The sequence below is a fragment of the Hemicordylus capensis genome, chromosome 2 (genome assembly GCF_027244095.1).
Source record: "Hemicordylus capensis ecotype Gifberg chromosome 2, rHemCap1.1.pri, whole genome shotgun sequence".
Lineage (NCBI taxonomy): Eukaryota > Metazoa > Chordata > Lepidosauria > Squamata > Cordylidae > Hemicordylus > Hemicordylus capensis.
Genome location: NC_069658.1, coordinates 326906691 through 326934502, shown reverse-complemented (window position 1 = coordinate 326934502; position 27812 = coordinate 326906691). Strand labels below are relative to the sequence as shown.

At 44.9% G+C, this 27812-nt stretch overlaps 1 protein-coding gene across 10 annotated transcripts in view; it reads right to left on the bottom strand.

The window, feature by feature from the left end:
• SLC38A3 (solute carrier family 38 member 3) overlaps window positions 1–27812 on the bottom strand; it is a 199322-nt gene that overhangs the window by 55445 nt on the left and 116065 nt on the right. For all 10 annotated transcript variants that reach the window (XR_008315959.1, XM_053295181.1, XM_053295183.1 and 7 more), the window contains 8 exons: window positions 25548–25748; window positions 24560–24644; window positions 23741–23856; window positions 8858–8931; window positions 7894–7986; window positions 7638–7719; window positions 1295–1377; window positions 579–637 (listed from right to left, as the gene is read on the bottom strand). Coding sequence is in view for 9 of the 10 variants with exons in the window: in XM_053295181.1 (XP_053151156.1) it covers window positions 579–637; window positions 1295–1377; window positions 7638–7719; window positions 7894–7986; window positions 8858–8931; window positions 23741–23856; window positions 24560–24644; window positions 25548–25654 (699 nt within the window). In the remaining variant the exon portion in view is untranslated. The remainder of the gene's footprint in view (window positions 1–578; window positions 638–1294; window positions 1378–7637; window positions 7720–7893; window positions 7987–8857; window positions 8932–23740; window positions 23857–24559; window positions 24645–25547; window positions 25749–27812) is intronic.

Here is a 27812-nt window from a genome sequence, read left to right as displayed (position 1 = left end):
GACCCCCAAAGCCTATATTCAGGTGTGAAGTCATGGTGATGTAATGGATGGAATGCTGGATTAGGGAGAGCTGAGTTCAAATCCCTGAAGCTCAATGCGTCAGTCTCTCTATCTCAGCCTAGTCTACCTCATAGGGCTGTTGCAGAGATGCTATTATTATTATTATTGTTGTTGTTGTTGTTACTACTACTACTACTACTACTACTACTACTATTATTATTATTATTATTATTATTACTATTATTAATACATTTATATCCCACTCTTCCTCCAAGGAGCCCAGAGCAGTGTACTACATACTTGAGTTTCTCCTCACAACAACCCTGTGAAGTAGGCTAGGCTGAGAGAGAAGTGACTGGCCCAGAGTCACCCAGCTAGTTTCATGGTTGAATGGGGATTTGAACTTGGGTCTCCCCGGTCCTAGTCCAGCACTCTAACCACTACACCACGCTGGGAAAACCATACATGCTGCCCTTAGCTTCCTGGAAGAAGGGTGAGATACAAATGTAATTAACTAACTCAGTATTACAAACAGGGCCCTTGTAACACAAGCAATTACTCGTCATCTCACAACTCACCGAAATAAGGAAGAAGACCATGCAGCTAAGGGAAAACCCACTGGCATAGCCAAGATAACCTGAGAAAAGGCACAAGAGAAAGTTGCATGAGAACATAAGAACAGCCCTGCTGGATCAGGCCCAAGACCCATCTAGTCCAGCATCCTGTTTTGCACAGTGGCCTACCAGATGCCACTGGAAGCCTACAGCAGGAGTTGAGGGCATGCCCTCTCTCCTGCTGTTACTCCCCTGCAACTGGTACTGAAGTGTTCCTGAAAACTGCTGATCTCTACTCTCTTGGGGTCAGCATACCCTGATCTTAGTGATAGTCCAGGGGCAGAATTCTAGGGGACAGATACTGCCATGGAGTAAAGGTGAATTTTGAGGTTCCGGAATCAACAGAGCTCTCTCATTCTCCGACCCTTTCTCTGGACTGTGTAGTCCACAAGGAGCACTAGGCTTCTGGAAAGTTTGAGAGACAGAATCCTGAAAGTGAAAGCTGCTTCCTTGTGGTGTAGGGGCCTAGGCCAACCTGGGAATGTGAGTATCAAAGCTACATGGGTGGGACTAAGTGCATGGATCTTTCTTACCCCATCAGCTTCCTTCCTCCCACTGTACCCATGGAAGCAGCTGCCAGGCTGTAAGTGACCCTTCCTAGATGGCAGGCCAGACAAAATGGTGTCCTGATATGTTTAAGCCAGAAGGCTCCTTTCCACCCACTGAACAGGGAGACTTACCCAGTTGTTTCATGAGGGCCAGAGGGAGGATGATGGTGACAGAGACCATGATTACCAGATAGTTGCCATTCATGTACCAGTCCCTGGAATGACACAGGCCAAAGTTACATCTTATGTAGCACTTTGGAGGAAAAGATTCTACAATACTAGAGCTTTGCTTGGGATAGTAAAGGCATAATTCTTTATAGTCTCACTGTCATGATATGGAACAGGATTGAAACTTCACATACATTTGAATTTTAGGGCAAAGCAGTATTAAAACTGGACAGTTGAAGCAAAAAGTTACTTCCTTTCCAAAATCTGATTTTGGTACTAGTTAGAAATGTATGAAACAATAAACACCAAAATTGCAGCCAAAAGTTGAGCATTGATTCTTAAGCACTATCCCTAAATCTGAAAAGTCACTCAGACCTTAAATTCCCAGTATCAAGTCAAAATTTAATTTTCAAGCTCCTCAGATTTTCAGATGCCCACATGCTTCCACATGCCAACTTCAAGTCTAAGTACTGCACAACACAGTTATGTGTAATACCTAACATAGTGCATATAGTGCTTTAAGAATGTGCATTTGCTTGTTGGAGTGCTTGGAATTCTAGGGTCATGTCCACTGGTCCCCTCACAACAGCACAATCTGGAAACTAAACAAGCCCCAGCCCATCCTGAATATCCACAGAGAGCCTCTAGTGCTGCTCTGGAGATCCCACAGCCACAAAGTCTCAATAATCTCTCAGCTGAAATTTATGGGAAGCATCAAGTCTTAGGAACTAAAAAAGGCTACATTGGGCATCTAATGATCAATATGTGTGGTTTCAGAATGAGGAGCTGCTGGGAGATGCTAAAGGATCTTCCCAGCGCCCTAGACAGGCCTTGTTCTCATCACTCCTCATCTTTGCTCTTTCCCATCGATCATCCTCCCCCATCATCCCATTATCTCTCTCACCCCCCACCCTAACCTCCGCCACTGAGTGGTTTCCAAGACATTCCAGATTAATCTGAAAACCTGAAATTTTTGAAAGCACGTATCATGCTGACTGTTCTTTTGCACAGGATTGTGAACATTGTTATGACAGGATATTCACAGCCCTGCATAGAACTTTTTTTTTTTTTAAACTAATAGGCATTGAGCCTGGTATGCCTGGAAAAAGACGCGAGACCCTCCGGCTTACCCCACACTTTAAAATTACATACTGGGTTTTGCTCTCTCTGTGACCTTTCCTGTAGACTCTGGGTCCCTGCTACCAATGCTCTGGCTAGCTCTGGGACAATACTCTGGTCCTATGTGGCAATAAGGCCTTCTAGAGAGTGCTCTGGGCAGGGCTGCAGGGTTTGTTCACCTCCTTAGGTGGCAATACACAGCTGAATGCTGCTCTTTTCCTCTGCGGGTGGCCTCTAGGTCTCAGCCCTTGAACCATCAATTCAAACATCTGGTTGGGGAGGGGGCAGGGCTATGGCCGGAAGGCCCATGAAACAACGCTCAGCAATGCCGAAGCTCAGCAGCTCTGAGTCTGATCAGCACATGGATGGGAGACTGCTTGCAAACCCCACACGTGCCACCATCAGCTCTCTGGAGGAGAGGTTGGGTGCATATGTAAACAGTGTAATGCGATGTTCTCCCAAGCTCCCACATTGGCCCGTGACACCAGCCAAGCACAGCAGACAGCAGTGACTCTGTATGTTGAACACTGGGATTCCGGAGGCCAGCTTCAGGTTTTGATGAGCCCTTTATCTCAGCAGAGCTCAAGCAGCACCAGCTTCTCTGGCTACGGACTGAGCAAAGCTGACCCGAGGGGACAGCTCTGGCTGCACACATGCATTTCAACATCTCCTCCTCCTCCTCCTCTCTGGACACAGCCTGCCCTACTGACTTCTGTTCATCCTGATGGATCTTTCCCTTTTCCTGTGAAAGACGCTTGGACTGTCAGAACTGATAAAATCAGATTGGCTAAAACCACAACGAGATCAGATGGCTTTGCTTTTGACTCCAAGGCAGACTGTTTTGAGTCTCTGATCTCTCTCCCCACTTCTCTTTTGCTTCCTCCTCCATTTGTTGACTCGACCAACATGATCTTTGGCCATATCTGTTTGTGTGGTGGAAACTGAGGCAATGGAGGAGGTCTGGAGCAGAGACTCCAGAATTCGGCCCTGTCCAACATCTTACAATCACAAAGCCCAGAGTCTACAAGGGGGATAAATTATTCAAAGTCAAGCACATCTGTATAGAAGCAGGCCTGATTTGCATGCTGTACACAATTCATTCTATTGATGAAACTGAAGTTTGCGTTCATGATTTCAGAATATTTTATTTTGGGAGGGCTAAGAAAACAGGGCAGTACATGGAAATTCCTAAGGAGATGTCTTTAAAGGGCGGAGAGCGTATACTCTAGGGAGTATTCTCAGGAGGCCACCCTGGAGCTCTCCAGCCTTTGCTGGACTACAACTCCCACCATTCCCAGCTGCAATACATTGCAGCTGGGGATGATGGGAGTTGTAGCCCAACAATAGCTGGAGAGCCTCAGGGTGGCCACTTCTACTCAAGAGGACATAGAAGAGCTGCTGAGAGCTGTATTAAGTTTTTTTAAAAAATCCTGCTCCCTGCCAGGCACGGTGGGTTTCATAACCCAGGATCCTGAGAGAACGGGCACCACTGTGGTTGAAATCCAGAGGGCGGGTTGCAGCTACTTCAGTCCAGTGCAGCGTGACAAAGAAAAAATGCCTCCTAGAGCAGGAAGTCCATGGAGACAGCAAGGTCTAATGGTTGGCTCCTATGCAGGGGTGCAGGTATAATTGAGCAGATGGGTTCAAAGAACCCAGGCCCCCCAGATCCACCCCTCCCTAGTTTCTTCATTATCTCCCTCACTCCAAGGGGCTATGCCCCTGCCCCTATGCACTTGTATGCTCTCTGACTTACAGTGCCTTACAATCCCTTTGGTTCTAAGTTCGAGAAACATGATGTGTAAACCTGAAAGCCAGCTGCTTCCCTGCCTTACCCACTATCCAAACTGCTGACTTTGTCCCTGCCTCCTCACCTTCATACCCTGCAGAATGCTAACCCAGCTTGGCCTACATGTGGTAGCAAGCATGACTTGTCCCCTGAGCGAAGCAGGGTCTGCCCTGGTTGCATCTGAATGGGAGACTGGATGTGTGAGCACTGCAAGATATTCCCCTCAGGGGATGAAGCCGCTCTGGGAAGAGCAGAAGGTTTCAAGTTCCCTCCCTGACTTCTCCAAGATAGGACAAGATTTTTTTATTTTATTTTTATAGGACAAGATTTTTTAATTGAACCAACAAACTACCAAAGCATACAGTACGTTGCCAAAGCACAATTATATACAAAGTGGTTGTTTGTACATCATATACTGTATCTACAAAGATTTACACACAAGGATTTGGAAACCCACAAGGTTATGAAGTATATGCAGGTAGTACTGTAACTCGGAGGTGGGGATTTAAAGGCACATCAGGTAATCGGGGCTGAGAGAGATTCCTGCCTGCGACTTTGGTGAAGCAGCTGCCAGTCTTGGTAGACAATACCGAGCTAGATAGACCAATGGTCTGACTCAATATAAGGCAGCTTCCCATGTTCCTATGTTCCTATGCCTTTGGCCTGCCTCTCAGATTCCATCTCTGCCTGTCACCTGGAACAGACACAGCACTTTCTCTCCATTGGGCTACTCAGACCTCTCTTAAACTGGAAGGTTCTAGTTTGACATCATCCAGTGAAGGATGAACACAGTATCATGTCTGGGGACAGGGACAGAGCTCAAGGGTAGAGCACATGCTTTACACACAGGAGGTATTTAGTTCAATGCCTGGCATCTCCAGGGAGGGCAAGAAAAGCCTCCTGTCTAGAACCCTGGAGAGCTGCTGCCAATCAGTGTAGGCAGCATTCAGTGAGATGAACCAAGGGTCCAACTCCGTATATGGCAGCTGCATGGGTGTGAGTGTGAGAGATGAACCCAGGTGACAGAGAAAGAGAGAGATCTCTCCAAACCACTGGAACCCTCAGTCAGACCTTTACATCAGCACAAACTGCCAATGGCCACTCAGGACTTCTTTCTGCAAACAAGAGGCCTAGATGGGTGATTTTCTTTAAATGACATTCTCCACTAATGGCTTTTCTCTTAATGTTATATTATGTGCTTTCTGGCACAAGAATCGGCATGGATTTTTTTCAGACTCCTTAGCCGTTAGGAATGTGTGAATGGCTGGACTCGGATGTAAATTTTAAAATATATATATAACTATATAATTATAACTATATAACGATAACTATAAAACTATAACTATATATATATATAACTATCTCTCTCTCTCTCTCTCTCTCTCTCTCTCTCTCTATATATATATATATGCACACACACACATATATATATAAAACTCTCTCTCTCTCTCTATACACACACACACACACACACACACACACATATATATATACAAATACAAATATAAACAACTTCTAGAACTTCTACAACCCGCCCCCTACTCAAGTCAGGCCTGAACCAGTTTGGCCTCAAGCTGAACTGGGCCTGGCTTGAGATGCACAGAACCAAACTGGGTCAAGTTCAGTTTGAGTCCAGTTCGATTTGAATCGAACTGGGCTTCCCGGTTCTGTGCACACCCCTACTAGCCTTGAGACTAGGCAACCTGTTTATGGCAGAGAAGGAACTGAATGCCAGGCCATTAGGGCTCTGGTTACTACTAACTAACCAATTGGTTACTGCTTCCTTGCCAGCAACTACAGCACGTAATTGACAGGCTGCTTTGAGCATAAAGCCACCCTTCTGCACTGACAGCAACCCATCACATCCAAGGAGGCAGACATGCTGGGAGCTTGCTTAGGAACTGGACATGTCCATGACTAGCTGTCTCAGTTGGCTGTATTAACCCCTCAGCAACCAGAGAAGCTGGCTCTCTCTTTCATGTGCTCTCTCTCTCTCTCCTCCCTGCTTTCTGTATGCAGTTAAACACTGTAAGGCAAAAGGTGTGCTGGAGCCCAGCCAGGATGAGTGGAAAGCACGAATCAGGCAGCTGCCTCCATGGCAGGAACTGAGGAGGAAGCGATGCGTCGCACAAGGATTGGAAGTTCACTCTGGTTTAATCCTATGCTGGGGGTTTATTCAGCACTGGCGTCAATCAAAAATAGTAGAGGCTTAATGCCATGAAATCCCTGTGACAGGCTGCCCAGCAGGAGACAAATCCCTGAGCTACTAGAAAGAGATGTGAACTAGAACTGAGTCAGAAGGAGGAGGGAGAGAGAACAACAATGAAGAAAGACGGGTGCTCGAGAGGCAAGGATGCCCACGGAGGGGGCTTTAGGAATGAAAAGTCTGTGGAATTCTACCAGGTACATCCATTCCTGCTCCAGGAACAGCAAAGGGCAACTTCATACTGGATGAGCTCTTGTGGATGCCTTGCAGCTCCCTCCTGACCAGCTGCTCAGGCAACCCTGCCTGCAGCCACAACTAGCTAGAGATTCTCCAGATCTTTTGCCAAGCAACAATTTACAAGACAGCATGGCTGATCAGCCACTACAGCCTCCACCCAACCCCATGGATAAGCTGAAGGACATAATCTCATCTCTTAGTAGGACAGAAACGTGATCCTGCTCATGCAAAGAGATGGACTAGATGAATCATTTCTCCTTTCCTGCATTTCAAAATGTTCTGTGACAATTATGGATTAGCTTTTGTTTTTAAGTGGGTACCTTAAAAAAGCAACATGTGCATGTGATAACACACATTTTTTTCAACAGCATTGGGTGACAGAGGTACATGGACCAGAGAACTGGATTTGGTCATGGGGCCTCTTGCCATGTGCACATGCAGCAGAAAACAAGCATTTGCCATCATTTAACATGTGAAGCAGCTAGAGCCATGGGGATCAACTCTCACGCCCACAAAAATGCACGAATAGACATAAAGTCATACAGCCTGGCTCTGGATAATCTTAAAAAAGAAAAGCAGAGTGTTTGGAGGTTGGGAGGAGCAAAGCCTTTTGGTTCTTGCCAAGCCGACCCACCCCACAATAGTTTCTATCACTAGTGCTCTTTTTTGGAGGCTCATTTGTTTAATTTAGTTTTAGTCACTTTTTAATAATAAGCATTTCCAAAGCAGGGAACAATCTTTGCCTGAGCAGGGCTATTAAAAATGTCCCTTCCCCTCCCTCTATAGTGCTTGTGAGAGTTGAGATATGGGATATCCATCCCCATAACCACAGTGCTGACCCCACATGGCCTCTGCCAAGGACACCAATAATGGCAAGATGGCCCTGGAGTTTAGAGAATGGCAAGGAGGCCAGAGACAATTAGGAGAGACAAGAGGAAGAACCATAGGAGGCCACTTACGTTGTCTTCTCTTCTAGGTTGAGGAAGGTCTGGATGACAAGAGGCACTTCGGACTTCACAATGTACAGGTAGCTTGACATGGCTGAGGAGGGAGAGAGAGAAATCACCAGGGGGCAAAGTCCCATTGTGGGGGAAAGATGCTTGGGATCCCTCTCTTGGCCCGCTTCATTCTTCCCTATACAAGAAGGTGGTCCTTCACAGAATAGGAAAGGAAGACGTGATCTCAGCAGCTTCATCGTGTCCATGTCCTCCTTACCTCCAATGTTCTGTAGTGTTATAGCAACAGCAGCTGCCAATTTCCCTGGAGTTCCAAAGGCCCTGTAGCCCAGTTGTTCATAGGCTCGGATTCCTACAGGGCACCAAAAATCAATGGAAAATGATGAAGGGGGTGGGGGGAGAAGAAACAACTTACATCTGTAGGAGACATGTTGCTGCCAAAGAATGTAAGATTTCAGATAGCACAGCAGGAACAAATTGGATTGCCAATGGGTGATTTTGACAAATGCTAATCAGTGAATCTGCAACCACACACTAAAGCTATTAGTCCTAAGAAGAATAAAATCATTACATCATTCCCATGATAGTAATACAGTGGGAACTTTCAGCACTAACATACCGCATGATCCATTTTAGATGTGCTAGAGTAGCAGGGAAATACTAGCACGGAGAGTCAGTCCCTACCTAGCATTGTGCTTTTCCATGGCCCTATTCAGTTAGTGTCCTTGAAGATTCTATCAATCCTCACCAACACCAACACCCCATGATAAAAGTATCTTGAACAAAAAAATCACAATTTTTGTGTGTACATGCACGCACACTGAGTACAAATTACATATCTAAGATGGAGAATGCAAAGTTGAAAATCCCAAATCCCTGATGATGCCACACCCTTTGTCTTGATAGATCTTTATTCCAGTGGAGGTCACTGGTACTCTTCCCATTGATCCAAGCATTATTTGAGTAGAAGGATCGTAAAAGCAGATAACCAGAGCAAACTGAGTTGACTCCTCAGTCAGAATAAGCACCACTTCCATTGTCTTCTGGCTCTTCCAGAAAACAAATTCCAGAAAACAAATAGATTCAGTGATGTGACTGGGGACTAAAAAGGTTCTCCATTCTGCTCTCAGACTCTAGGACACAAAGAATTTACTGGCAAAGATATGAGAGGTGGCTGTATTCCAAGCCCACTAAAGGGCCTGACCCAGGTTGGCAATACTTACCCACAATCCCTGAGGATTTGAGCAGCAAGTGGATGGAGTAGCTAGACAGCAAAGCTACAGCTGTCAAGAGGAATCTAAAAGAGAGAGGGGGGAAAGAAATGATACTGTTGTTACATGGCCAAAGAAACTGTCAGCTGGGGAAGAAAGGCTGGAGAGAGGATCTTGGAGATTGGAGAGTTTCTCTATCACAGTATGCTGGATAGTTCCAGACATATGGAGCCTAGACTTCTGAGGGCTTTCCACAGAATCAGTTGAACCATATCCTAATCACTGTGCAATTTGCTCATAAGTCCTTCTCTGTTCTAAGTGCACTATGATCCAGTCATATCAGTTCGAGTGGGTCTGAGAGGCACAGCCTTCTTGCAGAGGGATAACTGTGCTGCTGTTTGTTCCTTTAAAAATGTGGTTAGATGTGTACAGGAGGGGATCGTCCGTCATCCGAAGAGCAAAGCTACCCTGTAATGTGTATTTTGTTTTGTATTTCTGTGAGAAGTATCTGTGAGAGCTGCAGTTTGATTAGGCAGGGTAGACAAGTGTATGCTTGTGTCATGATGCACACAGCCTCTAAATAATTTTAAACTAAAAAGGGATTCACAACATAGTGCTAACAGAGGACAGAGGAGTTGTATTACAACTGCATCACAAACAATACCCAATGACAGTCTATGACACTTGTGCAACCACACTCCAAACAACCACCACAGCAGCAAAATAGATACAAAGTCACAGGTACAAAATATCCCTGGTTAATGGGATATCTTCACAGCAGAAGCACAACTCCTTACAACAAATGAGAAACAAATGTGCATTTGTTGCACAAAATCCTCCTCCTCACATATAAACACACCACACTATTTTGCAGCTTCACCACCCACTTATGTTGCTTCCTGCCATTTTCTGATGCTAAGCTCTCAGAGTGGGGTGTGGGGGAGGGAGAGATGTGAGTAGGGCTCCATAAGAGCATTAACCTGCGGGGAACTATCGTGCCTCGGCTCCTCTGAAGATGTACATATAAGGAAGAAGCCCTTGTCAATTACTAGCTACTGTAATACCATGTTGTTATGTAATCATCAATTTGTAAAAAAGGTGAGCAATTCTGCAGAGAGAGTAATGCACTGGGCCAGAGCCAGGGCAGTGGAGCAAGCACAGACAAATGTATTGGCATATGCAGGGGGAGAAAGACACAGAGAGAGAGAGAGATATGGAATCATGCTTTAGTAGTAGAAGGAAGCAAATGGTTGCTTAGAGTGAGAGCTTCTCCTGCCAGGGAGAGTTAAAAGTTATCAAACACCTGTCCAGCTGGGAGAGAAATGCCTTGCCAGCATTAGTTTTGGATAGCCTTGTTCTTCTTTCAAAACTGAACTAGTGTTTTGAATCTTATTGAATTCGTTGCCTTAGAGGCTACCTAGGCCAATGATTTAGTTCCATGGTTAAATGCCGTATGTGAATAACTGTGTTCTAGATGCCCTTCTAAAGGATGCCAAAGAGTTAGCTGATACATTCTTTTGTCAGGTGGAAATGACCCCACAGGACAGCTTTTCCGTGCTGCATTTGTAATGTCTAGGTTTGGTTACCACAACTGCTTTTACCCCAGCAGGAGCAGTTCAAGACAGGGCTTTTATAGCTTGCTTCTCCTCCAGAATGGAGGGTGTGCATTACATATCTGCCAGATTTACTCTGAAGTCCCTGCGAGCTATCGGGAAGCACTATGGGGGCGAGGATTTTCATTTGCATGATTCAGGTTTTTCATTGCACATTAGAGCATAGCCCGATTTATGTCCGGGGTAAAAAGATCCACTTTTTGTGTTGGTTTTGGGGGGCCAATTCGAACTCACAGCAAAGCCTTGCTGTAAACCTGCAGTAAAGCCTACTGTCTAGAAATGCTTCTGTGGGCAAAGCTGCTGTGGAAACTCTGCACAGGATGCAGAAAAAGCATACAATAGCCAGCACTATGCTGTGCAGCAGTAGTGTAGAAACAGAGGCGTAACTAGGGAAAACGGCGCCCGGGGCAAGCACTGAAATGGCGCCCCCTGCGCCCCCCCCATACTACATTATACTTAGGTTTTTCCTCACAAGCGCCCGCCACCGCCGCCAAGCCAGGCCACTGACTGGCCGCCAGGCGCCAGCAAAGCAATGGGGGGGGGGTGCGGGCGGCGCGGAAGGGACCACTCATGGGGGAGGGGGCGCTGACGCGCTCCCTTGACTGCTGCAGCGCTGCTGCACTGAGCAGGAAACATTTGTATTAACAAAATTTTTTTAAAAAAAATTAAAAAAAAATTTTGTCATGGTGGTGCCCCCCCATGTGACCAGAAAAGATGGCACCCGGGGCACGTGCCCCCCCTGCCCCCCCTATAGTTACGCCTCTGTGTAGAAAAACAATAATGAAGCTACGTTTCCCTGCTTCATCCATGTGACGAAGGGAATAGGAAGAGCAGGTAGAAGAGGGTGGTGTAGGAGAGAGGATGCCGGCCTTGGACTGGGAGACCAGGATGCAAATCACTCCTTAACCATGAAGCTCACTGCGTGGCCTTGGGCAAGCTGTTCTCTTATAGCCCAACCTCCCTGCCTTGCAGGGTTGTTGTGAGGAGGACATGGAATCACCTTCTGTGCAATACTCTGAGCTCCACAAAGGAAGAGTGGGATACAAGTATGAGAAAATCAATCAATATGATTGCTAGGCAATTTTCTTATGTTGCACAAGAGGACAAATTAAGTAACGACAGCAGTTCCCAGTGGCAGACATTTATTTCCCTAGATTTCTAGCAGTTTAGTTAATTTTCCAGGGTCCTGTATTACAAAGTGTCCCCTTTTAAAATCAGCACACAGAGGTAATGGGGAGGAGAAAAATGGTTCTAACAGGCTCTATATGTGCTTTCATTTTGCACAGAAAATAGAAAACAGAATGCATTGCAGAACTAGAAATGCCAAAATATATAGCCTCAAGTTCTGCACTCCTGAAACTTGAAAAAGTGTTAACTTCAAGTTTTCCAGACCAACATCCCAAGCAAGTCCGGTTATAGAAAAGGAGAGGGAGGCATGGCTGCTACAGTTGCACGGCCATTCACTGTGTCATAAACAGTAAATGATATCTGGGGTGAGTGAATGTTTCCATTGTTCATGCAAATGTGAGGCAGCAATCCTATCCTAAGCTCACTTCTTTGGGAGGACCTCCCACTGAAAATCTGAGTAATCAGGGGAGGGCTTGGTGTTTGGGTTACACCAAGTTTGAATCACAGCTCTTCTGAATAGCTGTTTGTTTTATTTTTGTTAGCTGCATGTTTTTCTTCTCTGTATCTATTTGAATCATGTTTTTGCTCTAGTTCTTCTTTTTCATTTTTTTAAAAAACCTTTCCTTTTAATAGAGCACAGGAAAATCTCCAAAACCAGGCTTATACAGGTGTAAAGCACCTGAGCCACAAACTACATCACGAGCCTGGAATTACACCCCACCTCCAGTCCTTTGCTCTGAACTGCTTCTACAGTCAGGTGGGCATTAGTTACTCAGCCACAATCCTAAGCACTTTCATATATGTGATTCTCATGGAAATTGCAGAGAATCTCTTCCACATAGTTGCAGTGCCATAACTAGTTATTTCTATACCAGGGTGCTTGCCAGATGACAGCTTAAAAATGCTTCACAATGGATAGGCTTGGTGTGCGTTCGTACGATCTGGGTTTTGACACTGTCTTGCATATGGGAATGTTCGCACAGCCCCAGCCTGTAATTATATCTTATCTTGATGTTTCAAGTTTAATGCATTGTATGTGTGTGAGAAAATAGTCACTGGTTTACACACACACACACACACACACACACACACACACACACACCCCACAGTTTCCCCTATCAGCTTAAAAAAAACACCTAACAAAAAACCAATTTCCTCAGCGCTCTGGTGCAACAGTACCAGCAGTACCTCTTTCAGTTGCAATCGGCCAGGTTTTTCTTTTTCTTTGCAAGAGCCTGTTGCGCAAATTCACAGAGGAAAAAATTAAAAAGGAGGAGAGGTAAACCGTCAAGTCACCCGCCCCCTCCTCCTCCTCTCTATCTTTCTCATTCTCTTCTCCTGCCACCTCACAACTCCCCAGCTTTACCGGCAATCTTCCTCTCCGATTTGCTTCACGTGTGGGGGTTGTTTCCTCTGCTCCTTGTTTCTCTTGCTCTCCCCACTCAAAGCCTCAGACAGCTCTGGCCACAATTGGTTTATTCCCATTTTGAAGCCGGTTAGAGTTAGGATTTTACACCACTTCCTCCCACATTCAAGGTCGCAGTCTTGAAAGCACGCAGGAGGAAAGCTCCAAGTTCTCATCCCCCACCTGCCCAAGGCCCAGAATTATACAAATTCAGATTGATGATCTTACTACCCAGGATAAGTTAAAAGTGAAAAACAGGAGCTCCTTCTAGACTGATCTCCTTTGATGAGTGTGTGTTAAATTTTGGGAGAAGTCAAGAATGGCTGTATACCCTTAAGGGGATTGCTGGTGAAATCCCTTAGTTCTCACTGCCCTGATCAACTGCTCTTGTGGCCTGTTGCTCTACACTTAGCTCAGAAGCTCTGGTATGAAAATCCTACTAAGGTTGTCCGATCAGCAATTTACTCCTACAGGTGAGGGAGGAGAGACATTTCCATTCTCTCCTCCCTCACTCATAGGAATTTATTTTTATTTATTTATCCCCCCAAAATATTTATTTACTCATTCATTCATTCATTCATTCATTCAATCATTCATATTAAATTTATACCCCACCCAAACTTACGTCTCTGGGTGGCTATTTAATATATTAAATAACCAGTGCAGCGACAGCAGGAGAGGTGTTACCCTGTTTTCTGGCACCCGTAAGTAGGCAAGCCGCTGCATTCTGGACCTGTTGTAGCTTCCCAATCATCTTCAAAGGTAACCCTAGATAAAGGGCACTACAATAATCTAAGTGGGAGATAACAAGGGCATGAGTCACTGTCATTAGTGCCTTCCGATCAAGGTAATGGTGTAATTGGTGAACCAGATGAAGCTGGGCAAAAGCACTTCTGGCTGCAGCCTCCACCGGCTGTTCAAGCAGGGGGCATGAGTCCAAAAGAACCCCCAGTCACAGACAAGCTCCTTTGGGGGAAGTGCCACCCCATCCAAAAAAAGGTTCACATCCAACTGTACGAGGGCTGAATAAAAGTAGTTCAGTCTTAGTGGGATTCAGTCTGAGCTTATTTTGATTCTTCCAGACCATAACAGCTTCCAGGCATCGAGTAAGCACAGAAACAGCATCCCCAGAGTGGTCTGGGATGGCAATATACAGCTGAGTATCATCAGTGTCTTGATGAAATCTCACCCCAAACTGGCAAATGACCTGACCCAGTGGCTTCATATAGATGTTAAAAAGGACAGGGGCAAGAACTGAACCCTGGGGAACTCCATAAAGGAGTGGCCATGGGTCAGAGCACCTGTCCTCAATGCATATTGACTAGACATGCCCGCTAAGGTAAGAACAGAACCACTGTAAGACAGTGCCCCCGATACCCAACCCATGAAGACAGTCAAGAAGGACAGCATGATCGATAGTGTCAAAAGCCACTGAGAGATCTAAAAGGACCAAGAGAGGAACACTACCCTCGTCAAGGTCTCGAAGAAGGTCATCTATCAGAGCAACCAGTGCTGTCTCTGTGCTATGCCGAGGCCTGAAACCCAACTGATAAGAATTGAGGTAGCTAGTTTCTTCCAAAACACTCTGGAGCTGGACACATACAACCCTCTCTAACACCTTCACTAAAAAAAGGGAGGTTGGAGATCGGCCTACAGTTGTCAAGGACCTCAGGGTCCAGGGAATCAATGACTGAATGTTCTTTACTGTGTTAGGCTGTGGGGTACACAGCCAATGAGAAGCTGCATGGTAGGGAGCACACAGCCTCATCTGCTGCCCTCACTAGGCCTCAAGCAAGCGAATATTAAGCTTTTTGTTTACTACCTGGGAAACTGCAAAGAAAAAAGTAACACAATTACACATTATTTTAATACCTGAATGTGACATGACATTTGAGGTTCATTTCTGCAAGTTGTGCCCTTATCCTAGTTCTATTACTGTACAGCTCATTGTGATACAGGACTTGCTGACTCAGGTAGTTTGGTCCTGTTCATAAAGGGTCAAGATGCAAGTAATTCAGGATAACAGACCCAATGTTATTTGGGAATGTGCTTTTCCGTCTTTCCTTCATCAAAGCATAGCTCATTAAAATCTTCTACCCCAGTGCCTAGGAGAAAGTTCCAACTGTTAAAGCCCAAGAAGATGCCTCCCAAATCACATTCATCCAGGAAGTTTCTTATTAATTAGATGAATAAGAAAGGTGTAAATTTTCCAGCAAGTGGGGAAAGAGGATTTGAGAGATTAGGGGCGTGCGCGAATCGTGATTCACAGCATGATTCGAAACACATCCCTGGCTCCTTTAAAATGGAGGAGAGCAGGTGCATACATGCATCTCCGCCACTCACTGCCACTTCCTGTATCGGTGGTGCTCCCTGCCCCAACGATCACTGTGCACCAGTGGTGCTCTCCCCTGCATGTGTGACGCTGGCATGTACATGGCCTCTGCGCATGTGTGGTGGCCATTTGCCTGGTCAGTATGGTTGCTGACTACACAAATGGCCACTGCACATGCATGGAGGCCATGTGCATTCCAGCATCATGCGAGAGCCGCTGGGGAGAGCACCGCTGGTGCACGGTGATAGCTGGGGGTGGGTGGCACCACCAATACAGGAAGTATCGGCGAGTGGAAGAGGAGCAGGTATGCATCTGCCCTCCATTTTAAAAGGTACCAGGTATGTGTTTTGAATCATGCTGCAAATTGCAAATCGTGCACATGCCTAGCAGAGATACGAGGCCTCAAGAAAGGTATTGGGAAAATGAGTCCAGAAATCTTAGAAAAGCGAGTAAAAAAATCACATGGGATACCTCCAAAAGAAAGATTATCAAGGATAAATCCATTAAAAGGGAATGTCTTGGTCTCAAACATGGTTGGCAAATTCTTTGAGATGACATACTATTCAAAGAATCCCCTTTAATAAGCATAACTGACGCTGAAAACTTGCCTTTTAAAAAAGAAATCCAGTTCATTGACCAATTACATTTAGAAAGAATGTTTCTATTTTGAATTTTTACAGAACTTTCAGGCTATATTCACAGCACTCAAATTGGCTACATCTGCTAAATGAAAGTGTTATATATGTGCCAATTTCGTCTTCAGTAAATATTGTGTCTTGCATACAGGGATTTTAATGTTGGATTATTGTAGTTTATCTCCAGCTCTTCCATAAAACTACTGAGTTTGGCACTGATGGTAAATTGTATCTTTCATTTCTCCATGCTTCAGCTTCCACATCTTAAAGTTGAGTAAAATACAGTAAAGCAGAAATGATAGATCAAAATGACAGATGTCTCCTGGCATCCAGCAATGCTCCCCACCCAAAGTCACAGATTTTTTCTCATTTTAAATTTTTTTTAATGAAAGGAGCCACAAAATGGCTCCCGCGGACAAAATGGCAGCTGGAAATGACCTCCGCAATCATTCCCAGCCTTCTAGGAACTGCAGATACATGGGTTTTAACCCTTTCATATCTGCGGATAAGGAGGTTGGATGTCTATTTGACACCCGCGAATAACGAGGTTTGCCTTTATTAGGCAGATCTTAACTGCTAAGCATGCACCCTCCCACAAAAGAGGTGAATGCTTGGCCAAAGGCCAAAAACATGGTCCATGAAACTGATGGATATTTTATCAGTTTAAGATAAAGATAAATTTTATCAGTTTAAGATAAAGAGTACTGTGAAGTTGCATTTGCAGAGCTGTGAACCTAGGCTGCTTTGACAGATGCATTTCTCATCACCTCTGCTCCTATGGTCTGCACTGCACCTCACCTTCAGCCTTCTTTGATTCTTTCTTGCCCATCTTCATTGCAGACAAGGGTGGAAACAGAATGAGCACCAGGCTAGTGGTCTACATGACATGCAGTACTGTCTTGACGTAGGTTCTCATGCTAGAAAAAGCTCTTCACTTGCTTCTGGCTTAAGTCTAAAGCACCAAGCTGAGAGCACAGGATGCTCCTAAGCACATTCATCTGAGGAATGTTCTGAAATATGGGACATCCAACGAGTTTATGGAACAGTCATATTCTGAAATTAGGAACTCCTTAAAATAGGTGGCATCAAGCAACCCAAGGGGAGGGAGGGGATGAATGTGGTTATTTTCCTGAGCAAGATCTCAGAAACAGTGCCATGTTCATTTTTGTTTTGAATGAGACGTGCTGTGTCCTGGCAAAAGAAGCTGTGGCTTGACAGGCTGAGGGCAGACAGACTGGTTGCCTCAGTGCTGTCCCCGGCTGAACTTTGCCATACAAATTCAAGCAATGAAACAGAGAGTCCCCACAGGATATGTGAGCACTAACATGCTCCCCAAGCTTTAGGATGGCTGTGCAGGCCTAAGCTCCACCTTTGCAGCCAAACAGCCTGGGAAGAATAAGAGAGCTCAGTGTGTCAGCCTCAGATAGCTTCTGAAGCACAAGACAGATCACTTCAGCAAACAAACTCCCTCCAAACACCATTGGGCAGAAGCTCTAGTTTGCCTTGCCTTGAGAACAGGAAGATTAGAAGGATGCAGATATCACTGCTTCAGGGCAAATTGCCACTTTAGGTGGGAGATCTGGGGTGGGAATTCAGGCCATAAGAAAAGAGTGATCCTCCATTTCTCTGCATGCTGAGGTTCTGACTTGCCTCCCCACACAGCAGTTTTTCCCAAAATGGGAGGAGGGGAAGAAAGATTGAGAGAAGATGCATTTCAGCTGCAAAAATGTGTGACTGAGTAATCTGGTCTAGGGATGTACAAACAGGTTCGACATTTGACCCATTTGACGTCGAACCTGTTCGGTTCGAAGGTTCGGGGTCGAACCAAACCACCCCATTTGGTCCAACCCTGGACCAAACACTCCCGACTGGGGGTTCACGGACCTTTATTATTGTTATTATTATTAGGTTACTTACCCCCTTTGGGATAGTTGTTGGAGATGGCGGGGGGGGAGGGTCCACGGAGGTTCCCCTTCCCCCTGCCGGCCTCTCTTGCAGCCCAAACTGGCCTGTTCAGACGACTCTTCGGCCATTTTGGAGACTGCTGCGCCTGCACAGTTGGCCTCTGAGTGGCATGCAGAGGCCAACTGCAGGTGTGGCGGCCTCCAAAACTCCACCGTGCCGGAGGGGGAAGGCCCGAACGGGCCAAAGAGCCAGCCAAATGGGCCAGTTTGGGCTGCAAGAGAGGTCAGCAGGGGGAGGGGGAACCTCCGTGGACCCCACCCCCGCAGCCTCCAACAACTACTCTGAAGGGGGTAAGTAGCCAAAAACAATGTTTAAAAAAACATTTTTTTTAAAAGGTCCACGGACCCCACCCCTGACCGGACCGTGCAGACCATGGTGGGGGGGGGGGCATGTTGAAGGGGTGCCGGACCGAACTGGCCCAGACTGGTTCGAGTCTAGTTTGGTGCACACTCCTAATCTGGTCCTGAGAATTTGAGAGAAGATGGAAGATCAGACAATCAGATCTAAATGTACAAGATCCAGAAGTCTGATGCTGCATCCACTATCAGACGCAGAATAGCATGAATCTCAGCTTCACAGAGAGCAAGAAGTCCAGGGTTTCAACCCACATGGCACTGTTCTAGAACAAACTCAATTAAAAATGAAGTGGTGCTGTGGTGTGTGTGGCAGCACTTGATGCTTTATCCTGAGTTTTTGTTTTTCATAGCCTTGTGGCTTGTAGGTCTGTTCGGGGCTCCTGAATGAGGATAGGTCCTATATACACTTCCACATTCCTTAGCATAGCTGTGGGGGCCCAGTTCATTGTGTTCCTGCCTTCTGAAGGGACTATAAGTACAAGAAAAATGGCTTTGGGGGGGGGGGTGGAGCACATTTGTTTGTGGAACTCACTCGCTATGGAACTCTATAAGGCTCATCTGTATTCTGTTCTGGGAAACTGGTTAAGAGTCAAGACCTGGCTTTGTAAACAGGCATTTGCTGCTTAGCTGGACTGCTGAGGATGCTATTGAGGATGCTGTGGAGGACGCTATAGACTAGTTTCATTGGGTAGGTGCTGATTCTCTGGTCTTATAACCAATATATAACCCCTGATAACTTTGCAAAGAGGCACTAACATAGTGATTCTCTTTATTTAGCAACAGGAGTGTAACTGGCCCTATCCAGACCCAGCACAGTACCTCCAGTGACTGTTGCTGGTGTCTATCTTGTGAGCCCTTTGGGGACAGGGATCCATCTTATTTATTTATTATTTCTCTGTGTAAACCACCCTGAGCAATTTTTGGAAAGGCAGTATAGAAATCAAATCAAATCAAATCAAATCAAATCAATCAATCTTATATTTTGTTTTAAATAGAAACCAAGTATAAAACACGTGGGCTGAAATCTGAATAATGTTAATTATTTAACCCAAAGTAAAGCTTCTCCTTTTTTCTTTTTGCATCCTAACCTTGAAGATTCTTGTTCTGAAAAACACAACCAGATTTACAATCTGAATTCTGATCATTATGTAATAAATGCAAATGTTGCCAGATTGATTGCAAATTTTCTAACTATGGAATGCAGAGATTTTTACACCCAACTCTCATTCACATAATCAGACTGACACGGCATCAGCCTTCTGTCTCAGCTGAAGGTAACATTGTATGCACCCTTGGCATCTGCTATAGCTTGGTACTCTCTGAGGACTGGTTTACATTACAAGTGACATATTCAGGAACAGGAAGTTGTTAAGGATTCCTCAGGCCAGCTCCTTTGCTTAACAGACAGGGCAGGATAGTCAGAACAGGCATCCTAAAGGTAACCCAAAGCAAAGCACTAGCAAATCTAAGTATGCATATTATTTTTCTATTCCATTTGTATCTTGCCCTTCCTTTAAGATACAAATTAAAAGGAATGTATAGGAAATTATTCCATTTTATCCTCAGAGCAACTCTGTGAGGCAAGTTGGATTGAGTGATAGTGATGTGACCAAAATCATCCAGTGAGCTCCAAGAGTGAACAAAGATGTCAACCCGCCTCTTCCCAATTCAAATCTAACTCATGGTCCACTGCACCTCTTTGGCTTAGGGGCTCACTTCCAATTAAATAAAACTGGTGTAGCGTAATGCCAAAGAGACTGAACTATGAATCAGGAAATCTGAAGGAACACAACAAGTGGAATGAAAAGGGGGAAATGTCTCTACAAAAGGTGACAAACTAAAACATGCTGGACACTTGTTACTTTTACTAAGCTTCTCCATTTCCAGTATCTTGGATGATTCACCTCCCCCTTTTGTGGTTTCCAGTTCCCTTGGTGCCTCCCCTTCTCTCTTCCTGCTCCTGGGAGTTGTCGCAACCCACCTTTCTGGAGGTACCAACTGCCAATGCCCAACAGAGCAGGAAGGAGCCATGCTGCCAGTCAGCACTATTTAATAAAGGAGCTTCAAGTTTCCCTGAATTGCATGTGCAGTGTTTGGGCCAATGATGTTGGGAGTCTCTACTGCTTGCTTTTGTATGCCTAACAAGGGTGAAGATGCCAGACTGTTGACAATGGGCCTGTTCATACACAATGTGAAAGCTCGGTTGAATCTCAGCATTCCTTGTTTTAGAGTCTGAAATTTCAACCAAGGTTCAATTTAGCCCAACAAATTGACCTTTGCAACCAAAATTTGTAGCTGGCTTATTTGTTTTAACTATGCTTTAGTTTGCTATCACATTGCTTCTGAACCAACCAACCCTGGTGGTATATTCTTCGCTTGTTGCAGGAGCTCTGCCTCCACCCACAGTGCAGAGCAGCCAAGAAGCAGCCTCCCCATGGCTTCTCCTCCAGATGTACTCAGGTGAAACCTGCTAGTGACTACTGATGGTACTGCTACCATAAGCGGTCCACAACAGCAATTCTCCTATACTGTTGTGTGCTGAGTGCAGACATTGGCCAGGATTTTTTTTGGGGGGGGGAGGCAGGGGGGCATGGTGACTACAGGAGCTGAAAGCAAGCCAGGAGCGGCTTTCGGTGTTGGGCTGGTGTGGGCTGGTGTCCTCCTTTCCTTCTTACTAAATGATTACAGGAAAGCTGTGGGCTGCCCATCTTTGTAAAGCTGTGCCATGGCTAGGCTCTAACCAGCCTAGGACAGGTGAAAAGAGCCAAAGCAGCCCATGCAGCTTTTCCATGCCCACCCCAAGCTGGCATCCAATGGTAAGGGAGGGAGCGATGGGGCAAAGCATTCCCAGGAGTTGGGCAGACTTGGAACTCTGGGATTGCGTTCAGGAGGAGGGAGGGGCCAAACTGTCAGCCAAAACAAACCATGCTGTTGCTGATTGTCTGTGGAGCAAGTCTCTGCTTGTTTTTAGAAGCTCAGTTAAAATAAAATTTGGCTCCATGTTGCATCTGACAGGGCCTTCTCTCTGAATGATCACTCTCTGTTCCCAATAGCTATGAATGGATCTTTCCTGACCTCTCCAGAGGCTGCTAGAGTCTTATCAAGCAAATAACAGCATGTTTCTTCTCAGTCTCTGCTGGAGGCAGATGCCTCTGCCTGCTGCTTTATTTGCATAGTTGTGAGTGGTGGTCATACCCTAGAAGTGGGTGGAGGGCGGGGAATCAATAACAAATGAGGGGAAAGTCAACACCTGCTGATGACGGCAGTGCTCTAGGAGTTGCCAAACAACATAATGAAAGGTTTAATCCGACCTAGCAAAATGTCTCATGGCTGGGCAGGAGTTGGCCCTGCCCTCCATCCCATTAGCTTTTCCAGCCCCACATAGCAACAGTGTGTACTGACCTAAAGCAAGTGCCAGAGGAAAATCACTCAGCAAGGATATGTCATCATGCACCCCATTACAGCATGAGAAAAAACCTTCCCCTTTCTTCAAGGACACAGGCAAGAAACAAGAGTGGTGCATATACACCAAGTAACCGTGTGCTGCCCACTCGCAGAGAAGGCTGAGAACTATGGGCAATGACTCTTTTCCATCAATGTATCTCCAACTGCTGTTCTTTCCAGGATATAGGCACCCACTCCAGAATTACGGGTGCCTCTACGCTAACTTTGCATGAACAGCATGCTACATATTCTACTTGTTATATCAGGAGTAGGCAACCTTGCCTCCTCCGTTACTGCAGAACTACAACTCCCATCATTGCTAGTCACAATTTATTGTAACTAGAAATGATGGAAGTTGCAGTGCACCAACAATTGTAGAGCCAAGGTTGCCTATCCCTGAGTTATATGGTCCCTGCTGCCTCTTTGGAGCCTCAGCTTGCCAAAGCTCCCTTCTCCAACCACTAGGAAGGCTAGACTGCTTGCATAGTTCCCTATGGGGAAAAGGCACACTCTGTGTTGTTCTCCAAGCCCTAACCCCTCCTGACCTTGGGACTCAAGGAGGAGGATGGAAAGAACATGAGAACCACGAGAGCAGCCCACACTGGAGAGCCTGACTGCCTCAGTATCAACCCGCCACCCAAATCATCAATAGACTACAGTCTGTCTTGCCCCTTGCCAGGAGACCCCAACCTGCCCCAGCCCACCTGCTGCTACCCACATAGTATAAGTCTAACAAACTTCCTTTGTTTCTCTCTTCCCAGCCCTGCTGCGTATAAAGCCGAGTGTCCAACTGCACCCCAATCCATGGCATGGCAGCTTCTTGAGATGGCAGAAAGGACAATACAACATATTTACTTAAGGTCATTCAAGCACAGAATGTTAAATTACAAACGCCTTTAGATGTGAGTGGTAATTCTAATTACATGTGTGTACATTGGGTCAGGCAATGGAAATATGATAGAACTGCTAGGCCCTGGGACAATACAAATGAATATCTTCAACTTTTATTTGATATACCTTTTGGAGAGCTAAGCTACATGCTGTTCTGCATATATTAATCCTGGTGACCCTCTTGACAAATAGAAGCCATTTACTATCATCTCAAAAACCTCAGAACCATCGGGTAAATTTACAGACTGATACAATTGTTGCCTTGGACTGTGTGCAGACAGGATTCTAGGGGTTTCAGCCCAATTCCCTTCTCCTGACTCCCGCTAGGATCAACTCTACATGCAAAATTGATTTATATCTTTAAAATGCAATACTTTTGAAGGCACAAGGCCTTCAAAATGAATTTGTTGACTTTGAACTCTATGGACTTAAAATGCTTCTGTGTTTGTTCACAACTGCCAGGTTCTTTAATTACTTGAAATGAGAGCATTTCTCCTAAAAGGGAGGGCAATTTTTCCCTTTCTGAGAAGTAATTTGGGCAATATCTGCTTAGAATCCAATTTCCTGTGGGAGCCAGTGCTTATGAACTGAGAGTTACAATGATGGAGAAGCAATTTCCTTGGAACTATGCCGATGTAAGCATCCATTCTGGCCTGACAGATCATTTCCCATCTGCAGCTGATCTGATGATGATCAATACATTATGGGTAGGCCTGGAAACCATCTCCATGTGGTGCTTCTCCACATGGCAGATGTAACATATAGAGGAATTTGCTACATGGATCACATAAAGAGTATCTATGCTCTCATGGCCATGTGTAATACCAACTCAAACCAATGCAGACTGCAGAAGATAGTTATAGGAAGCCCCACTAAAGGGAGGAGCAGGGGCAGGACAACAGCATTGAGGAAAAGAATGGTGACATTTTCATCCAAAACAGTCCTTCATAGCACTAATATTATTGCTTTACTTGTTTTATAAGCTAGTACAATTAGTTCAAAATATTCTAGAAGTGGAGCATTTAGAGCAGGACAAGAGAGGACAACTGCTCAAGCCACTTGTGATATTTAGGTGGAGAAAGGGTAGATACAGTTTTAAGACCTTCGAGTGTTGGGTAATACTTACAGGAAGAGAAGGATACCGGTGTTGGCCATAGCATATGCTAGACCAAGGATCCCACTGCCCATGATGGCATTGCTCAGGTTGAAAACAGACATCCCAAATGAGGTCTTCCCTTCAAACTATAAGCATAAACAATGAATGGGGAGGAGGAGGAGGAGGAGGAGGAGAAGCGGGGGAGGAGAGAGAGAGAGCACATGGATCTGAGTATGTGGTGTGAGGTCATCAGCATAAACTCTCTTCCCGTGAGTTAATCCACTCTCCTCACTCAGAAGCTTTGGGGAAGGAGAGGATGCTGCTACCTGTCCTTCTCTTCTTCCCCACTCTCTCCCACTTTCCTTTACTCATAAGTTAATTAGAATGACATAAGGTGATGGACACCCATGAAAAGAAAAGCCCTGTCTGGAATGTGGCTTTCCCTGGAATGAACTACAGATGCAGTTCCTAGAACATGGGTATATAACTAGTTTTGCTGGAGACCATTTTGAGAAGGGCCCAACCTCCTCAACCACACACTCCTCTGGGGCCCACTGCAAGCCCCATTACCACTACTACTACCACTACCACCACCACCACCACCACTTCTTCCATTCAACCCAACCTCTGAATTGGTGATTGTGGTGCCTAATGGTTACCTGCAGAAGGCTGAATTTGGTCCAGGGCTGCCTGTTTCTGAGAGAAAGCTATTGTTGGTAGATTAAATTCTGGAATAAATTTGCAAGATTGTTCTCCACCAAATGCACATACAAGTCTAAGCCTCTGTACTGTACAAAGGTCTCTGTGAGAATATGCAACTAATTAGCAAATCCATGCACTAAAACTTACGTCGGTGAAATGGGTTTGTTTCTTTTCAGCGCTATGTGGAAGGAACTCCTCCTTCTCTGGCATGTTCACTGCATTCTCATCAAATCTGGAAGAATACAAGGTTGGAAAAGGCAGCTTCTATTAGCGTAATTAGCATCCTCCTGATTATGTCCCTATTCACAACTCTTGTGCATGGTGTGGGTACTTCAGAGTTGAACATATGAATTCATCTTCTGCTGTGTCACATCATTGATTCATCTCACTGAATACTCCCTACACTGACTGGCAGCAGCTCTCCAGATTTTCAGATTTGCCACTTGAAAATTCCAGAGAGCAAGCACAATGCATTGTCTGTGGGAGGAATTACATTTTCACAAGTGCAATGTAATGTACTTTAAATGCTGGGAAAGTGTGTTTTCCCCATAACCAAAGTTTCCCTAACAGTTTCATATCCAGTTGCAATATTAAGGGAAGATGTTCAGGCACCACACAGAAAGTGAAACAACGAATTTATAAAAAGATTGTGGAGAAAGGCTCCAAAGCCTCAGATATGCCAAATGTCCAATTATCCAGATTCATTATTTGTCCTCTGTGCGGTATTGCACCGCTATTATACTATGTATACAGCATTCCATTTATTGGGAATTTAGATTACTCAGACATGTTAGGAGTTCATGGGCCACTGATTATGGAATGGTGGTTTAGATGGATAGTTAGGAGAAAGAGCCTATGTTTGAATTTCAGAGGGGAGGGGCCTGCAGGCCAGGCTTCAGAAATATCTGCACAGTGGGGGTCCAAAGGGAGCGCTCAGTATTGGAGAACAACAGCCAGGCAGCTTGGCAATAGGGGCACTGATACAATTTTTATAGGCTTAGAAAACCATGATTCTACTGCCCCACTTCCTCGATACATGCCAAATACTTGTATCAAGGGAAACCACTCTAACTTCAGTCCAGAAACCAGGCTTTTAATCAAGGAGTCCAGAGCCTCTGTGTCAGTTCTGGCTCACCTGTCATTTCCCACCAAGGGGATGGAGGAGGCATTCAGCACTGAGTGCTTCCCATTTGGAACCAGTTCTACCATCTCCGTCTGGATGGGGATCTCCATGGAATTCATCTCTGCGCTTTGAAGTGGGCACCTTCCCTTTTTCTTTCCTGACAGTTAATTTTCAGGTAAGCAGCTGAGGGTCGTCTCCTTAGTGATGCTGAATCTGCAAAGAAAGAGTAAGTCAGACACATGTCCTGATAAAGCAACAATGGCAAAGGCTCAGCGCATAGAGGACTTGCACATGTCCAGCGTAGGAGAGAAATGTGAGCATACATTACTATATATGCTCAAGAATGGCAGGCAGGCATATAAAACAGCACATATCCTAGACACAAGATGATCATTATCTGCTATTGCTCTACAGGTGAAACTTGGAAAATTAGAATATCGTGCAAAAGTCCATTAATTTCAGTAATGCAAATTAAAAGGTGAAACTGATATATGAGACAGACGCATTACATGCAAAGCCAGATAAGTCAAGCCTTAATTTGTTATAATTGTGATGATCATGGTGTACAGCTCATGAAAACCCCAAATCCACAATCCCAGAAAATTAGAATATTACATGGAACCAAGAAGACAAGGATTGAAGAATAGAACAATATCGGACCTCTGAAAAGTATAAGCATGCATATGTATTCAGTATTTGGTTTGGGCCCCTTTTGCAGCAATTACTGCCTCAATGCGGCGCGGCATGGATGCTATCAGCCTGTGGCACTGATGAGGTATTATGGAAGACCAGGATGCTTCATTAGCGGCCTTCAGCAATTCTGCATTGTTTGGTCTCATGTCTCTCATCCTTCTCTTGGCAATGCCCCATAGATTCTCTATGGGGTCAGGTCAGGCGAGTTTGCTGGCCAATCAGGCACAGTACACTGTATACTTTTCAGAGGTCCGATATTGTTCTATTCTTCAATCCTTGTCTTATTGGTTCCATGTAATATTCTAGTTTTCTGGGATTGTGGATTTGGGGTTTTCATGAGCTGTACGCCATGGTCATCACAATTATAACAAATTAAGGCTTGCTCAAGATGCGGGGTGTAATATAGAAATGGCAGCCTGGGAAAAGTTATGGAAAAAGGATTTAAAATTTACTGCATGTTATGCTATCAAAGAAAACTATTATAAAATGATGTATAGATGGTATCTGACACCAAAAAGACTGGCTTTAATGTATAAAAATGTTTCAAACAAGTGTTGGAAGTGTGGACATTCTGAAGGCACATTTTTTCACATGTGGTGGACCTGTGGGAAGGCTAAAGCCTATTGGGATATGATATATAATGAACTAAAGAAAATATTTAAAATGACATTTCCTAAGAAGCCAGAATCCTTCCTGCTGGGAATAACACAAGGAGCTATCTCTACAACTAATTTAACATTTTTTATGTATGCCTCTACAGCAGCTAGAATTATATATGCACAGAAATGGAAGTCTAGTGAACTGCCTTCAAAAGAAGACTGGCTGATAAAATTTTTGGAATATGCGGAGATGGCAAAACTTACAGCACTATTAAGAGATCAAAACTTGGAACGTTTTAAAGAAGATTGGAAACCATTTTTGTTGTATTTAAAAAATTACTTCCCTACTATGGACTTGACAGCAGGGTTTGAAATTTAGTATAAATCGCAGGTTGGTTAGTTTAATTATGTTCGTAAGGGCTTGAACTTATGTTTTGAATTATTATTATAGCAAGGGTAAATTTTATAGTTGATGATTCACGAAGAAATGTGAGCGGGAAGTCCATCTCTTTTGCTATTGTTAAAATTAATAAAAAATGAATTTTGGGGGGAAATTATAACAAATTAAGGCTTGACTTATCTCGCTTTGCATGTAATGCGTCTGTCTCATATATCAGTTTCACCTTTTAATTTGCATTACTGAAATTAATGGACTTTTGCACGATATTCTAATTTGTCAAGTTTCACCTGTATGTTCACATCTAAAATTCAGTCATTGTTCACATGAAGTCTGGAAATCCAACTGGGATCACATCAGATCCTGCCGAAAACTGCTGACAACCAGCCACATGCCTCTTCCTTTGGTAACTGGAAAGGCAACACATTCCCCATAGTTGATGCTGGCTTGGGAGCAGTGAGGGGTGGACAGAGAGATAATATGAGTTGCCATCTGACCTTCTCTGAGCTACGGGGAATCTTCCTTTCTGCCTTAATGGGTCACCTTGTAAGATGGCACTGCTCAGGAGCAGCAGTGGACTGGCCAGCT